This window comes from Nestor notabilis, unplaced genomic scaffold, assembly GCF_000696875.1.
Source record: "Nestor notabilis isolate BGI_N333 unplaced genomic scaffold, ASM69687v1 scaffold11229, whole genome shotgun sequence".
Taxonomy (NCBI): domain Eukaryota; kingdom Metazoa; phylum Chordata; class Aves; order Psittaciformes; family Psittacidae; genus Nestor; species Nestor notabilis.
The window spans coordinates 86,159-103,668 of NW_009943621.1; the positions used below are offsets into that span (position 1 = coordinate 86,159).

The 17,510-nt window shown below is 36.0% G+C and overlaps 1 protein-coding gene across 1 annotated transcript in view; it reads right to left on the minus strand.

Moving 5' to 3' along the window:
• Positions 1–17,510, minus strand: part of CBLB (Cbl proto-oncogene B, E3 ubiquitin protein ligase) — a 100,678-nt gene that overhangs the window by 80,700 nt on the left and 2,468 nt on the right. The window contains exon 2 of the mRNA XM_010022029.1: positions 10,629–10,879. Coding sequence (XP_010020331.1) covers positions 10,629–10,879 — 251 coding nt within the window. The remainder of the gene's footprint in view (positions 1–10,628; positions 10,880–17,510) is intronic.

Below are 17,510 nucleotides of genomic sequence, written 5' to 3' on the forward strand. Positions count from 1 at the left end.
TTTTCTTCATCCCAATGGAAGTAGAAAAAGGAGAGAAAGAAAAAAAACAAACAACTGTTCCTTAGTGGCACTTACAACAATTTCATAAGGCAAGGTTCCTTTTAGACAATCATCTGTCAGACAGATAGGCATGTAGTTAATGAAACCACATATGCATAGACTGAAGAACAGCTGCGTACCAACTGGGTCATCAGTGATCCATACTACTGAACACCTCCCAGATGAGCACTGTCTTTCTACATTACTGTGCTCTGTAAGCTATTAGAGCCCCATTCCTCATAGGGCATTCATTATGTGGATTACCAGTAAAAGGAAACACATGAACAGGATGTTACATACTTTTTACTTGCTTTGAATCTTTGTGTATTTGCTACAGCTATGAATTAAGGAGTAAGAAGGAGATGCAGAGTTCTGAACAAAATAATACAATATAGTCTTCCAGTCTATGATCCTAAAGAAGCTCATGTAAAAAGAACACAGGGAGAGAGGATTTCAGCCTGCTGACATATGACTTCCTCAGCTAGACAAAACAAATTGGCTATATATGCCACATTTTCTGTATTTTCCCCAATTGCAGCACAGAACATGTATCACTAAGTTGTAAAAACACTGAAGCATTGGCCACTGGGAATGAGCTGTCAGTAAGACACAGTTATGAAGTGATTAAAAATTCATATGAATTTAGAACACACACAAGCTTTTCTCAATGCTCCTGTCATCCACCATTACTCTGCTACTATATAGCCAAAAAGCATAATACTGTAAATAGTAGCCCTAAATACTACTTTTTGCTCCAGGACAACCTAAGAGTGCTGTACTATGAACTAAATATCATAATACTTAGACATAGAGTGACCCACGATGACTGAGGTAACTAGTAAAAAGTAACCTAATTAGCAAGAAATCATAGGTGTCCAAACTCTGTTGTAACAAAAATACCAATACAGCCCTTTAATGATGACCCACTCAGCACTATCGAGATGACCTAGTAACTGAATACGTTTTACACATTTTAGTGTTTAAAAGCTGAAAGTTAGGACAACATTTTGTTACAAAAGCACTAAAGTTTCAGGTTTTTTCCTAATACTTTAAAAACAAGTACTTCAAAATAAAAAAAACTAAACTATAACATAGAGCACTCCTTTATTGTTGGTATATTAGGCAAGCAGATGTTCTTAACAGACATTATCACCACTTTTAATGACAAGCTGGAACACAGGTTCAAGGTTTGCAACATCAACCTCTGCTTCAGAATTTTCACAACAGGCTGTATGTTTGCAACAAGAAGCAGAAATGTTTTCAGGCTCTATTTGTTGCATTGTATCTTTCTTAAACATGCATGACATTCATAAATTAAATACAACTAACACAGCTCTACTCTAAGTGTATGGATGAGAGGCTTACATTTGCTGAAACTTACAACTTTGAGTTTAAAGAAACTGTTGAGTTTTTCTTCTGTCAAAACTAAGCATTCCCCCAAAATAAGAATGGTGTGGAGGGATTTAAGCCCTCAATAAAATAATAAGTAATAAAATAATTTAACATACAATCATTTCATTTTAAAAAGAATCAATTTAAGCTTATTAAAATGTTTCTTTACTCTTAGTGTAAGCAAAACAAGAATTTGTTACAGAATAATCATCTATGCAAGGGAGTGATCACAGATTTTCTATGAGTTTCAGTTCTTTGACCAAGTTAGTCAACAGCTACCAGCAAAAAGTGAACACTGAGCCCCAGATAAGACTAATCAGGCTCTTCAAGAGACACCTATTTTATTAACTTATAAATGAGCCCATGGATACTTTTCTTTCTGCCACCAATACCCAGGGTGTAATCCAATCCTGCAACATGCTAGTACTTTCTGAGAGAATCTAGATACTCTCTACTCTTGGTCATATCAATATGAACAGATACTGTGCAATGCTTTGGTTCTGAGTTCATGAGAAGAGTTAGCAATTAAGCAGGAGCAGATAAGACTTCCATAGCTTACTATTGAGTATTCCTCCCTATCAGAAGACATATCTACATTATGCAAAAACTGGAGCTAATATTTAAAATGAGATATGGTTATGGATTTTATTTCTCTATACACATCTGTTCAGCATCATAGACAGAACAAATTAAGGCTCCATCACTAGTGACAGGTAAGCTTCACAAACATTTTTATTACAGAATATAGGAATAGTTTTCCTATTTATCGTTGCTTTAAATCTCAAAGCCATATAGTTTCACTATTTTACCTCAGGGGAAAGCAAGAAAATGTTTTGTTAACTCTCCCACAATGGTACCAAGTAGAAAAAAAGAAGTAATTAGATTTAATTACTTTTCCCAACTTTTTTCTTCCACTGTACATTCACAGAGCTCGCCAAGGGTCAGCTAATAACAGTAAAAGACTAACTCATAAGGTGTGCTACGCAGGTCCCAGTGGAGCTCTGATATATATGATGCAATAGATATTATGCTGAAATTACATCTGTGCTGCCTGACCAAGAATAAAAAAATGAGCGTCCCCTTATAAGAGATCCTCTTATAGAAAGGCCACACAACCTTACCCACACAAAAAGTAAATTTAGCACAATCCGCATATTACCATTGATTATAAACTTTTATCATGTACCCTTGATGATAAACTTTTATCAAGAACTAAAAACATTTGGTTCTTACACATTTGCTACTTTTATGTTTCTCCTTTAACTTACCATGTTATAACACTTTAAGAAGAAATAGTTAGGTCTACCTTTACATCAGACATACTAGAAAAACAGCGATGTTGTAATTATGGCCAAATATTATTTAAGTGTACAAACACGATAAATTATTTTTTCACCAGTTTTCTTATCTGTCAAGATTTTTGCAATTATATAGTCAAAACTTTCTTCAATATGTATTTCACCTCACAAAATGTAAAGAATCATGTAATAATCTGATTATGATAAAGATCCCCCATCACAAAACAGGACAGCTCTGTAATTCTGACATGTGAAATCTAAGAAAACTATGGTGAAAACACACAATGTCTTACGTGCTAGGGATAAACACAAAAACATTTCAGTAATAAATCCTTCAGTTCCATCTTGGTTGCACTCAAAAAAGAAAAATTCAAAACTTACTAGTCATCTACATTACAAACAGGATACTGATGATAGTCACCTGGCTGCTTGCTCAGGAAGTTTTATACCTCACACGAGATAGTTACTGATTTCTTTTTCCATTTGTGTTATGTGTTAAGATGTGCTGCTCTTTTCAGACACAGTTTAACGTTGGTCCTTTCTGTGTGCTATTTTTCCTGTTTGGTTTTTTTTTTTAAATAGTTGCATTCATTTCAGAGTCTTTTATAGAAATAACAAGCAAACGATATTCCTAAGCTGGCTCTCAGAAAGCATGCTGTTGAATCATTTGGAATTGTCCAATATAAAACAGAAAAAAGAAACATGCCAACATATTAATCTGGTTTGTGCATTCAACAGTAAACCCTACTTTTTAAACGAAAAATCCTTGTTCCTCCATTATCAATTAACAGTATTAAAGGTTTACCTCACTCTAGAGCACGCACAGTATTACCGTAGAACCCATAAAGACAAAGTTAACTTCAGAATGTGCAGCCACTGACGAATAAAAAGCCAAAGCATAGAAGGTACTCCATAAGCAACTTACTAAATAATTACACTAACACTTCCGTGCCATTTTAGGATGACACAAGTAAATTCATTTTATTAATTCTGAAGCAAAGAACAGAATAGGAAGAAGACAAACTTATGTCAAATGATCACAAAATATGTTTAGAATTTCATTAAGTTATGAACTGGATAGCTCCATTGATAGTTCTATACCAATATCTCATTTTGTCTTTCATTCTGAACTCAGTCAAACTTCAGCTATGCTGATCAAAACACGTAATTTCTCCGCCTTCCAGATTAAGGTTATGTCCTACTTCACACAGGTTAGTGAAACTTTCTTTACTACAGGTTTACATACACAGCAAGCCTACCTTCTAGCCTGATTTTTAATCAAGTATTCTTTGGATACAGGATTACCACTCAGTACATGTTTTTATAAACTGGCTTTACTTTCAAAGACACGCAAAAGAACTTCTGTTAACTAACTAATCAGCAAGATTACCACTTAAACGTGATTATTCCCAACTTCCCTTTCATTTCTTTATAGAACAAAAGCAGATTTTTGTTCTTTCATATTTTTAATTTTTAGTGGAAAACAACGTCACAAAACATTAGGGAAGGAAAGCCATTTATTTTCATAACCTGAAATTAAAATCAGATATGCTTACATATTAGACATACATTTCATAAAAATAGATGCTTTCTTCTACAAGCTCTCTCTTTGATTCTTACATTATAAAGTAGTTGCCATCATGAAGGCTAGTGTTGAAAACATCCTAACCCCAATACCTCATCCCTGAATACAGAATACTTTGAACACAGAAAAGCAAAGATCAAATTTTCTAAGAATCAACCATGCATTCAAAAGCAAATGATGAATGAAGATCCATTACAGAAGGCTTCCCTTCTACATGCTAAATTGAGGAGCCAGTGGTGCCTGTTCTTCAAGATCCTAAAGTTGTTATCTTGATGTGATTGATGCGAAGCTGGGCATTGTCCTACCTAAAAACATAGCTCTATTTATAATTGGCAACTGTGGCCTGCCTCCAAAGCATAGGTTTTCCCTGTAGAGACCATGCAGACAAGTATAGTGAAGGGATGTGAGAAACGGAGCTGTTACAAAGCAAAAATGGGTACTAACATCCTCACTGCCAAATCAGTGAGTATTTCCAGACATCTCTGACCAGGAGGACTGTATTTTCAAAAAACCACCTATTCTTCCCTGTTCATTTTGTCATCCTATATTGCCTTCTAAAGTGAAGCAGAACAATGTAAAAAAACAATGTGTCAGTATAGATCCTGCATCAGTCATACCGTATAACCCTAGCAGTAGAACTGTCATTAGGTTTATCACAAAGGAAATGAATATATAAATACATGTAAAGTTTGCAGGACTGATTCACTTAACTGTGCTTTTTGAGAGCTCTCACACTTGCACAGAAATAAATGTTACAGCATTTTAATTTGGCAAATATTATCATATACACTTTTTACAGGTATAAGTGATTATACAATGTGTGACAAGGAAGAGATGAGACTGTGTATTTCCCTTCACAACAAGCTGAACTCTGCTCAGATGTGGCTGTCAACACCACATTAATTGCACAAAAAAGTTTGAAAGAGACCTTGCATTAACATAGAAAATGATGTCCGATTTTATGAGAATAAAATGTAGAAGACAAATGGAGTGCATCCCTCTTCTACCAAACTAGATATGAATCAAGGATCTAAATCAATTATAAGAATTTACAAACCATTATTTCTTCACTTAGGATTCTTTCTGGTTTTAAACTCCTTGTCTTCCTCTGCAATCTGAATAGTTGCTTTTCAGTTATTTTGGTACCAATACTTCCTTTGTTCTCATTTCGTAATACCCTAACCCAAGCAGTAAAAATGATCAAAAACATCTAAAAAAATTAAATATCACTTTGGAACTGCAGTCCACTGACTGCTTGTATTAATGTTTAGAACAAGTCATCATAACTACTTGTAACCTCCACATGTTCTCACCCGCCCTTTGCAACAAGACTCTGTCAGAAAGATGTGTTTGTATAACATTCCTTGTTTAATTCCAAGGTCTTGCACATGGGTCAGGGCAATCCCAAGCACAGATACAGACTGGGCAGAGAATGAATTGAGCAGCCCTGAGGAGGACGACCTGGGGGTGACAAAAAGCTCAACATGACCCAACAGTGTGCATTTGCAGCCCTGAAAGCCAACCAGTTGCCGGGCTGCATCAAAAGCAGCATGGTCAGCAGGTCAAGGGGATTCTCCCCTTCTACTACGCTCACTTGAGACCCCACCTGGAACATTACTTCCATCTCTGGGGCTCCTGACATAAGAAAGATGTTGGAGCGAGTCCAGAGGAGGGTCACACAGATGATCAACGGGCTGGAGCACCTCTCCTTTATTAAGACAGGCCAAAACAATCTATCCAAATAAAATTATCCTGAATTAACAATTTACACTTCCTGATCCTCCTCTTGATGAATAAAATCTCCTCTGTCTCGAGACACAAATTAGTTACAAGGCTAGCTAAGCTATAAACTTCCTAACTTCCTGTAAACAAAACAGCAAGTTGTGGTACAAGATGAGGTAACTCAAAGAAGTAGGGTAAGCTACCTCTCGCTTAACACAGGACAGAAGTATACAAATGGCTGCTACTGTGCTGCAGCTGACATAACTGAAATCCATCCTGATGCTTACCCTTGTAACTTATCAAGCCTGTACTTTCAGAATAAGGAGGGAATAGACTAGAAATTTCAACAGGGGAAAAGTCTCTACCAAAAATGCTGTGTACTTTTTATGTGCCAGTTCAGGACTTGATTCAAGAACCATTAACTTGTCTCAGCTGTCAACACAGACTTAAGAAAGAGAAATGGAATATATTATAAATCCACTAACCAACATCAACAGTAACAGCAGAACCTGATCTGTCACTTGAACCATAGGTAAAAGACCTTCCTAGAAGACTTACAGAACATAAGAATTCCACACTAACAATCCACTTAAGCTGTAAAATCTAGAAACATGCAATTTGAATCAAGACACCAACTGGCCAGATACGCGAGAGAATTTAGCAAGATTTTTGTACAGGAACAGGAGTGGTTTTGTGATCCCCTTGAGAGGCTTCCTTGACTCTGACTTTTCCTACATACACACCTCTTTCCACATCAAGCCCCAAAACACCTCAGCTCTTGCAATCTTCATCTGTCCTGCCCACTATTTAAGAAATATCCATTTTTCACTTTATCTTCCTCTTTCACTTCTGCAATGCCACTTAAACACACACAGTCAACTAATTCTGGTTGAACCAAGCAGTGATTATTAAAAATAATCACTGGTTATTATCACTAATAAGGGATTATTAAAAATATACACCCTGGTTTTACGCTTTCCTCTTCTCATACAAAGAGCATACAGCAGAAGAATATTGTCTTTAATAGGGCAATATTAAAACAGAAAATGAACAAGTTCCATCTCAAGACATAAATTCTCCCACAGACACAATTCACAGGCAAGCAGAGGGAAACTCTCACATTTGTCTCCATTACTAAGAAATGGTTGTGTTAGCCTTGAAGACTATGTCCAGCATCTTGAATGAATCCAAATGTAAACTCTCCATTGCCACTTTATTCTTCCTCTAGTCTTATTACCTTAACTAAGTGCTTGATTTCGACACCTGGCTAACATATTTGTCTGGAAAAAACTATTGGTCTACAAAGTTCGGGTTTTTTTCTGGATGCATAGTTTTGGAATGCAGCGAGAGAAAAGGAAGTTTGGACTTCATAGAAATGATGCTTTCCAGCTTTAGTCCACTTCCCAATAAACAACAAAAAAAACCCAAACAAAACAAACAAACAAACAAAACAAAAAAAAGAGAGAGAATCACAACCAAAATCTCGGACCCTCAAAGACACAGAAAGCCCTTAAAGAAAAGCAGATGTACCTGAATCGGAAAATTTAATAAGCTTGTGTTAATAACTTTTAAAAAGTAACATTTGTGACCAAAAAACCCAACTTTAAAATACTTCATACATAGAAAAACTTCAGCACAGCATTTATTAAACGTCATCTCTTACTTCATTAAGCAAGAGGACTATGAGAGGACATAATTTGATAGCAGACACCATACCTAGAAAGTAGACACAATTCATATACATTAAACAAACTTGCAAGCCATGTTTTCTCTTAGTGAGACTCATCCCACAGAGTACAGAATGTCAGCACCAACTACTCTTAAACATCACGCGTATTTGACATGGTACGCAGGAGAGAGGCAACACCATCAGAGTATAAACCTTTGTGTTGCATCTGCCATTTCTACATAATCCGACTTATTTTGTTTCATCCACAGGATCTTTGGGAATTAAAATTCATGACAAGTTCTTCACAATAGAGTAATTTTTGTGTCCTCATCAGGCAAATAAAATCACATTAATTTTGGCACTGGTTCCTAAATGTACCATCACTATAGAAGTTAAAGATTATTCAATAACCCTAAATGGTTAAAAGTATACCAACCAAATACATAGACAGAATGCTTTCAAATGCAGCCTGGAAAACAAAAAAAAGGAAGTTTTTCCTTTTCATGATGACCTTTTATCGAGAAACCAGAGACACTAACACAAAACAAAACAGAAATGAATACCACAGAAACTGGCCAAGTGTCAAAATGAAAGGTTTTTGGTTTGCCTTTTCTGAAAATTGACTACACATCAATTTGACATTCATTGTAGAAACATTTCAAAAGCATTTAAACAATTTGCATCATAACCTTAAATAATGTACTTAGGTTAATGTAGACGTATTTGGAAGCAACGAAGCTAAAAAAATAAATTTAACAGCTTCTTTCACTAACTTACCAAGAATTAACATGATTGTATATGTTGAAGCACTGCCAAGCAAACAATCACCTAGTCATAGGGCTCAGCAAATAAGTACTTCCATTTAACTTTAAACTAGGATACACATACAGATAAAATATCACCAGTAGATGAAGGATGGTGCGCTGAAGTTCAAAGATGTAGACTTTAACTTATAATGGCACGATACATAAAGTGCTGAAACAATGCTTGCTCTTTTTTTGCTCATTTAAGCATTTTGAGATACAGTCAGAATGCAGATTCTGTAGGAAATGCAACTAACAGTTTTAGCACAGGAGAAACGTTTCTATCGTACTCCTTTCCTCAAGCTTCAAAATCCACCTGACAGGCAAAATAAGAGTTGTCACCTTCTGAAATACAAATTTAGAGAGCCTGAAGTAGTTACTGTGATTCAGTGCACTTCATTACTATGTTTTAAATTCCCTCCTCTCCAATCATCTCACAAGAATGGCCCGAATAAATGACAGTAAACATACTAACTGCACCTTCTTCAAAAGCAGTCTGCCTCACAAAAGACATCCTTACAGCAGCACTGTTACCCTTATGCAGGAAATGAAGCGGGCAATTGCAAAGAAGAAAGCAACTCTACCAACTAGATACGGTTACTTAAACAGTTTGAATGACTGTACAGAGCATATAGCAGACTGTTTTCAAAAAGTGACACTGAAACTGGCTTTAATTTATTGCTAACTGTAAGCAAAACCATAAGTAAATCTGGGTTTCATACAACATAGGGAAGTCAAAATAAAACCTGTTTACATAATGCAACCGTTTATGTCAAACTTCCCTTGCCATAAAAAGCTGTTATTTCCTTTGCAACACAATGACTTCTGCACATACAACGAATGGGGTATTAAAAAAAAAAAGAACCCACAGGTTCAGTGCTGAACAATTTTTCCAGGGGGTCTGTAAAGAATGCATCTACAGTGAAAACTGTTCTTTTATATGAATCCAAACAGAAAAAAATTCAAGATCTTTACTCATCACTAAAATAATTCAAATTTTGCTCCTCCTAGGCAAATTGCTCCAAGTATATTCACAATTGGACAGTCTTTACATACTTAAAAAGAAATTCCTTTGACATTAGGCAAGCTTCCGACACCCCATCAAGCACAGGAGACTACCAGAGTATACTGAATAGCTATAATCATGGCTAAAAATCTGTAAGGAACATATGTATAAATCAAACAGAACAGCACTGACATTTACAAGAATGTAGGCATTTCACTGCTTCTGCCAACACTTTCACCAGCTGTAAAACTATACTGCAACCCTGCCTCTGAGCTCAGGTACAGAGAGAATGGCAAGGATTCAATCCTCCCTCCGCTTCCTCTCCATCTCCCATCCCTTACTATCTCCTTTAAAAAGGGGAGACTCTGGAAACAGCATTGCATCTTTTTGTTTTAACAGATTTAAAGATATACCACACATGACAGAGTCTAATTGCCACAATACTACTGCACCCCTGGCTAAAATGAAACTGCAGAAAAGTTCTTGAAATATTATTTTTTAAATGCTAGGTAATGAAATCAAATATTAAAACCCTCCTCACTCACCACCAAGAGTACACAAAGTGGACATTAAACCCCATTATTAAAACTGAACCACTGCAAACTGGAAATCCATTAAGTTTCTGAAAAGGCTTCTTAGCACCAAACTAACATTATCATCACCTTATGGCAACATCACACAATATCTCAGAAATCTGAATATTGTTTTGCTCCATTTCATAACTTGTGAAAGCTCTAAGTCAATATGCATCATGGCTCCCACAGTTTTAAGAACTGGAGTAGGAGATCAAGCTCAATCCAAGTAACAATCACTCAGTCTCTGCCAGAGGGAAAACTACATATTGTAAAGCCCTGTGAATAAGTAATTACAATGAAATGAATGTTTTATGAAGGAAATGCACTTGGTTTTAAAGGTCACAAAGTGACAGATAAGAGCACACAGTGGAACAAATCCAGCAAGTGACTGATTGACCTGCAGGGTCAATGAATCCAAATAATAAATATTTCTGCTCTTTAAATAATTAAAAATGTCAAAACACAACAGCTGCAGACAAACAGTGTTAAGAATGCAGACAAGCCAGACAACCTACTTCATATTCAAATATTTCACCTACCTGTCCTGTGACTGCTCCTCGTACATTCTTTCCTTTCCTTCTTTGAAGAGTCTTATAGCCCGTTTAGATTTTTTCATGAGACTGTCGATGTAGATTTTAAAATACTCATTCTCACTGAGTTGTGCAAGTTTCTGGTTGTCATCATATTTGCTCAGTATAAGTCGCAAATGTTGGTAAGTGTCAGGTAAAATGTCCAGTATGTAAGGTGGGCTGTTTTTCAGTTGAAGCTTTGGGTTTTGGCACAATCTTACCTATAAGTGAAAAAAGAGAATGTTAAATACAAGGTATATTGAGGCAAAAACTGATCCAACATCTTAAAATGTAAGCATCTTCTCTAACCTTCAAGCACAATTAAATCCTACTTCATTTATATTGCATAAAAACCCAACATAGTCTCTAATGTCTAAGGACATAAAATTTAACTTAATTCTGTCATATCTACAAAAAGCAAAAAAGCTTACATAGTTGTGGTCTTTGCATTTAAAGTAAGAATGTATTTGCCTGCCTACTATATGCTAAGGAGCATATTATCAAAATACAATATGCAACTAATGCCAAAACCAGTACTTTCACATGGATCTGTTTGCTGCAGATGAATTTCCCTATGGATGTTGAAATGTCTACTAAGAACTGACCTTATAAATTACCTTGTCACCCACTTGCTCTCTCTATTCTTTATCCAACAATATAACCTCTTTGAACCTACAGGAATTTTAAGCTTGAAACACCACACATATGAAAATGGTCTAAACTATGTCAGTGATTCAAAAGCTGTTAGCTATGACACACAGAACTTAAGTCACTCACAAACAAGTATCATAAACCAGGAAGCAAAACATTATACACCCATTTTTTCCGGTTCATGGCTGTAATAGATGATAACTTAACAGACTTGGAATCACTGTGTTTCTAAACAGCACAAAAATTAATTTAGTAATATGTACTAAAGAATAAGCTTCAGATGAACTGAACACCTTTATTTGAATCTAGTCTCCACTATAAATGTCTATGGAAGAAGGTGGTGCTGTTTCTGTTTCCTGAACATACACAAGGTTAATTATCACCTGGCTACCTAAATTCTCTGGCAGGTTGTTCTGTGATGTTCTGTTCTAGAAAGCAAAAGAGATCAAAACTAATGGGTAGGTTTTGAGTGCTATTCCACTGAGCTATCCACACTCAGCTAAAACACTGCAGAGGGACACATTCTAGACACGTGTGCAGCTGTGCATATGCAAATACTTTTGAAAAAATTAAGTCCATATGGTATTAAAGTTTTACAGGTATCATTTGGAGATTGCCACATTATATATTAGTGATTTTGACATTCTTTTGACATAACTAATGGGGCTGTAAAAATATCTTAATATTGCTAAAAGCAGATTCCTATTCCTACTAGTGTGTCAACTTCAAAAGAGTGCAGTCTTGAGCATTTCGGGGTGGAGGGAAGGGATGGACACAGACTTGTATCCTCTAACATTCACCACTAAACTCAAAACTGTATCAATATTGCCGACTCACCCCTCAATTTCTAGATCTAAGCCATTACAAAATTCACTGTCTTAATACTGTTGCCGCTAACAGACCTTCATGCACCACATAGAGCAAAGCAAACATATTATTTTTTCCCTTCTGAAAAATACAGAAACACACCAATCAATTAGATTTAGGTTAACGGGGGTCAGAACTGGAAAAATAGAGATAGAAGAGTGGACAAAAATCCTAACAAGTTTTATTATTCTTTCACCTACTTGACCAAGTAATGGAATAGGAACACCCTTCTGATGTGTTGTAGAACAGACAGTCCCTCCCACAGAGAAATTTACAATCTCAGTAGGAAATGGAAAGACAGCAGACAGATGCTGGCAAATATGAATATATGAGCATAACACAGTTCAGCACACTAAAGAGTGGTTCAGGGCACTAGCAATTAAGTATTTCTAGATATAAACACCAAAGTTTCAAGGCAAGTACTCACTCTAAAATAATTTAGTGTCTCATAACACCATTATGCCTAAATTGAGGAAGATGCTGGAAGGAAACAACAACAACAAAAAAAAAAAGCAAAGCATAAAGATATTTGGTCACCTCTTTATCAGGTGAAGTCTGGAACTGCAATCCGTAACTGCAAGAATGAGACAGTAAGAGACTCTGAAACTGAAAATAACCTGTTTATATTTCATGTGATAAAGATTCTCTTTATCAAGAAAAAGACAACAAGGTTCAAGTTGTGGGTTAGTAGAAGCCTGAAGCAGCATTCTCAAAGAATGAAGGTTGGATATGATGGCATTCTTCCAAGGTCAGAAAAACAAGCTGAACTTACTGATACACAAAAATAGCAAGGCCTTAATGAGAGATTTAGGAGAATGGATTGATCTGAAAGATTCAGACACAACTTTTACAAGAGCCATTCAAATAAAGTTGTCTGAGTGAAGGCAGGATGATGGTGTCACCCCAGAAGATCAAGAAAGGTCCTAACAGAGACTTATTAAGGAGATTAAACACTTTATTTTAGTTATGCTTAACTTGACAGATAGAACTCTAGGAGATTTCAGAAACACGAGGAGATTTCAGAAATACGAGGAAAGAATTTTACATGTGCACGTAAGAAAATCATCCATGTAGAGACATATGTGAATTTCTTTTTGTAGAAGAGTTACAAGAATGGGAATCCCAAGGACAGAAGTTAAAACCTTTACGAAAAACATATGTATTCTTCATCTAAACTTTTGTTCTCTGTAATTTCTGATTTAATGAAAACTTGAAACAAGATGGACATTCTTCCCAAAGCCAACTCGAGATGACACAAATCAGTATCACTGATTAGGCAGTGCTACTTTCTGGAGCAACAAGCACAAGGAAAAAAAATCTGAAAAGAGGAAAATATTTATTCAGGGGAAGAGAAGTCAGCAATGAGAACAGACCACAAGCAGAGAAGGCTGTAGTCATTTGAATTGCTTATTTATCTTAAATCTCATGAACAAAGAATTAATGCTTTTTCTGAGAATCTATCTTTTCAATCAGATGTGCCAACATGCAGAATGTAAGCAGTTTCATATATTAGAAATGCCACTAAAAATACAAAAACAACAGGAAAAAGCAAATTGCTTATGCTGGTTGGTTGATTTTCAACCCATGGTCCGTTCAACTACACAAAAAGAACATCCAGTAATAAAGAACTTGTTTCTCTTACAGATGTTCTACAAAGTCTTTCTCAGTCCAGTACTCCTACATAGTCACACAGACATCAAAACAGGATCCTGTGGTCATCATGGTTTGCAAGACTTCACCTGCTGAGTTTCTAGAGATAAATACAGCACATTACTAGAACCTTCAACTTGGAAGAAACCTTTAAGAAAGTAATACAAAATTTCTTCTACAGTACAACTCAATCAGTCTTATGCATTCTCCGTGAAAAAATGTTAACATTTAGCTCAAGTCAGTGATCCAGTGAAGTAGTACAAGGCTTTCTTCACTTTACAGAGTACACAAGGCTTCAGTCCAAAGGAAGTAAGTTTGTAAAGATATGGCTGGTAAACCATATGGTTTCCAGAGTCAGGATGTCCTGACACATACCACAGCAGTTCACAATTAAAAGTAAGCAATAAGAAATGACATCTGCTGACGCAAAAGATTTACCAATACACCAGAAGTGGAGCACATACCTTTCTTCAAAAGAAAAAAAAAAAAAAAAACAACCAAAAATAAAGACCGCCATATTGCACTTTACAAAGCAACCCTCAGCAACACTTCAGGAGCGGATATGAATCATATCACTGTGTGATTTGTGTATTGTTATGACTGGAAGTAAGCATATATATATTTAGCAAGCATTCAGTCTAAAAAAAATGAAAAGCAGTCAGTCAGCAAGTTACTAAGAAATCTCTCTCTCATTGAGGTAAACAGAGACAAATCTACACTCCCTTCACTGCTTGACTCAGGGTAAAACCAAGTATTTACTCCAGAATCACAGAAGCAATAGAGTGCAATTCTAACTGTGAAGAGCTAAGGCATTATCCTAATCTACCAGAAACAGATTTTGAAACGGTTAACTTGGCAACTTCCAGACAAGCTTACTCTAGTGTCTGTGGAGGTAAAACACAACTCCCTCTCCATCACCTCCCCACTCACCCCCAAAATAAATACACTACTCATAACATCTTTGACAGTATTTGACTTAAATTGTAAGGCATTATTCCATGGCCTCTTCAGAGATGAGAGTAATAGACACCTATTGTATGTAGACAATTAATTTCCTCCAGAAAACTGTATCTTCTATACACTTTTTAAAGCAAACAATTAAATTTAAAGTCCTGGGCTCATTTGACAAAAGAACTACTGTTCAAGCAACATATAGTAGCCCTAACACAATCTGTTTAAGCACCTAATGCTAATCAAAGACAATACAAGGAAAGTAACACAGCTAAAACAGAGTAGGTATCTAATGAGTAGGACATCCGCTAAACACTGTTTTCAGCCACAGGGAGTGGACTAGATTAAAGCACCAGTGCTTGCATACTTCCAAAACCACACTTTGAAACCATCTACTGAGCAAGTATCTTCTACCAGGAAGCCCAAAAAAGACAAAGTAAACACTTCGACACACCACAGACAGCACAAAGATAGCTCTGCAGTGAGATACTGTAACAATTCTCCAGAAAGCTACAACACACAATGCTACGAACAATAAATTCTGAAGAACTTAATCAGGGAGGGGCTACCCAGGAAAACTGATGAAATCTGAACAACTGATGAAAATCTGAGATCTGCTTCATCATACATTTCTTTCTGACAGAATGTACCTTAACTGCAACGTATTCTATTTTCCACAGAAAGATGGGTTTCTTTCTAAAAGAGCCTTCTCATCAAAACATACAGGTGACTGAGCAATGATCTTTTCAACTGAGAATATAGTAACTGCTTGTTCAACACCTACCACATTGCAACAGAGCCATATGTTTCCAAACTTGAGGAATAAGCAATACTACTGATGCGACATATGCACAAGGACAGCTGATTTTGTAGGGTCATTTATACTTTCTTCTGATTACAAAGAGAAAAACTTCCAATTCTCCATTCTAATTTTTATTCTTTTTCCACAAACCATGTATACAGGACATAAAACTTCCTATCACCTTTGACCAGGTGATACACTAAAAGATACCACGGTTAGAATTGATGATTGTCTTTTTCTAGATCCCTTGTGGAACATTGACATGTAATTGACTTGGAAGCTTGCAGATTCACATAACCATTACAGAAAGCGTTGCAAAGAATAAACAACATATTTTGAACTACTGTGCTCTGTGCACTCACTTAGATGCTGTTGAAAACTTTGATGCCAGCAAACGTTCATTTAAAGAAAACCACATTACTAAGTTGGTGAGTAAAAGCTGTATTACCTCTGTAAGTCAACAGTATAAGACACACTCTAATTTGCTCTTAGACAATTATGAAATAGCAAGTCAAACTGCCATCCCCATTTATATAGTCAGAGTCAAAACAACTGGGTGGGCCATGACAGAGTGCCCAAACGGTTTAGACAATACTGTTAAACTTCACAGAAGAAAATATAATTATTTTCCGGCCCAATCCATAAGATACTGAAAACTGATTAAAAGCTGTTGAAATATTCCCGTTTTAAAAATCTTGTTTAGAATGTGTCACAATTTTATCAGCTTGAAACCCACAGCAGTGAACTGTGCATGAATAGTACTGCCAACTCTACATAGCCCAAGCAGTAAATTAGCTACTCCCATGTTAACATAATAGGCATTCTCTCTCAAAGCTTTTCTCAATATAACTATTACCCTCTAATAATAATACACACCTAGTTTCTAGGTTTTAAAATCATTAGGTTTAGAATCTCAGGGGAAAAGAAAAACAAACCATCCCGTGTAATTTATGCAGAGTTTAAAGGAAGATGTAGAGTTATTTGCTAACAATGTTTTTACTTATTTATAGGATGTGAACTTTCTAAAACACACGTCATGTTTCAAAAGCAGTAATTTGCTTGCTAGAAGTTTAGAGATACATGGTCAACTTGCTTACACGATGCTAGCACTGGGAAGCAGGCTTGCCTTCGAAACCATAGAAGGAATATTATCCCTTGCATTGCAAAGGAATTTAAAAAAAATATTTTGGGTTCTTAATGGTAAAGCTACTGCTCTACCCATGAGAAAAGCAGCAGGGAAACTGGACATTGACGCTAACACTTTATGTTCTCTTAACACATGTGAAATTTTAAATTCATATAAAACAAGATGCAACAGATTCCAGTGGATGATGTATAAAAAGGAAGATGCAGACACAAGACATACAGACAGAAAATTCCTATTCACTGATTACTTAGAAGATATTTTTTTTTAATATATAATTATTATTAGGCCCTGCAAACAGGGCTTTTAGCAGGAGAACCACCCCAACGTTCTGTCCTGCTAAGGAACTCTTTCAAAACCGCTGATTTTTTTTCAAACTGGTAATAGAAGTTTAAAGACACTTATTCAGAACTGCAACCTTCTGCCTATTCTAACAGCTGAAGCATCAGCCTGTGGAAAACAAACATTACCATGAAATCTGAACAACTCCAAAGCATGACATACAACCAACTCTACATAAAGAAGTCTGCATAGTATCTAAGTACCCAAAACTTTTACACACACCACAAAACCACTTTCATAGTATAGTTCTTATAGAGTAGGCATATTTACAGTACTGGCTAATCCCTTTTTGTTGAAAACAAATCATTCATGCAGAAAACTTCATTTGCCAAAGGAGGAGGTTACAGAAAGAAATGAAGGAAAAGTAAAGAATGATAATTTTAAAAAAGAAAGAAATGTAAACCAGGAAATACTGAGCTCTGCCCCTAGTTTTTAAGACCACTCT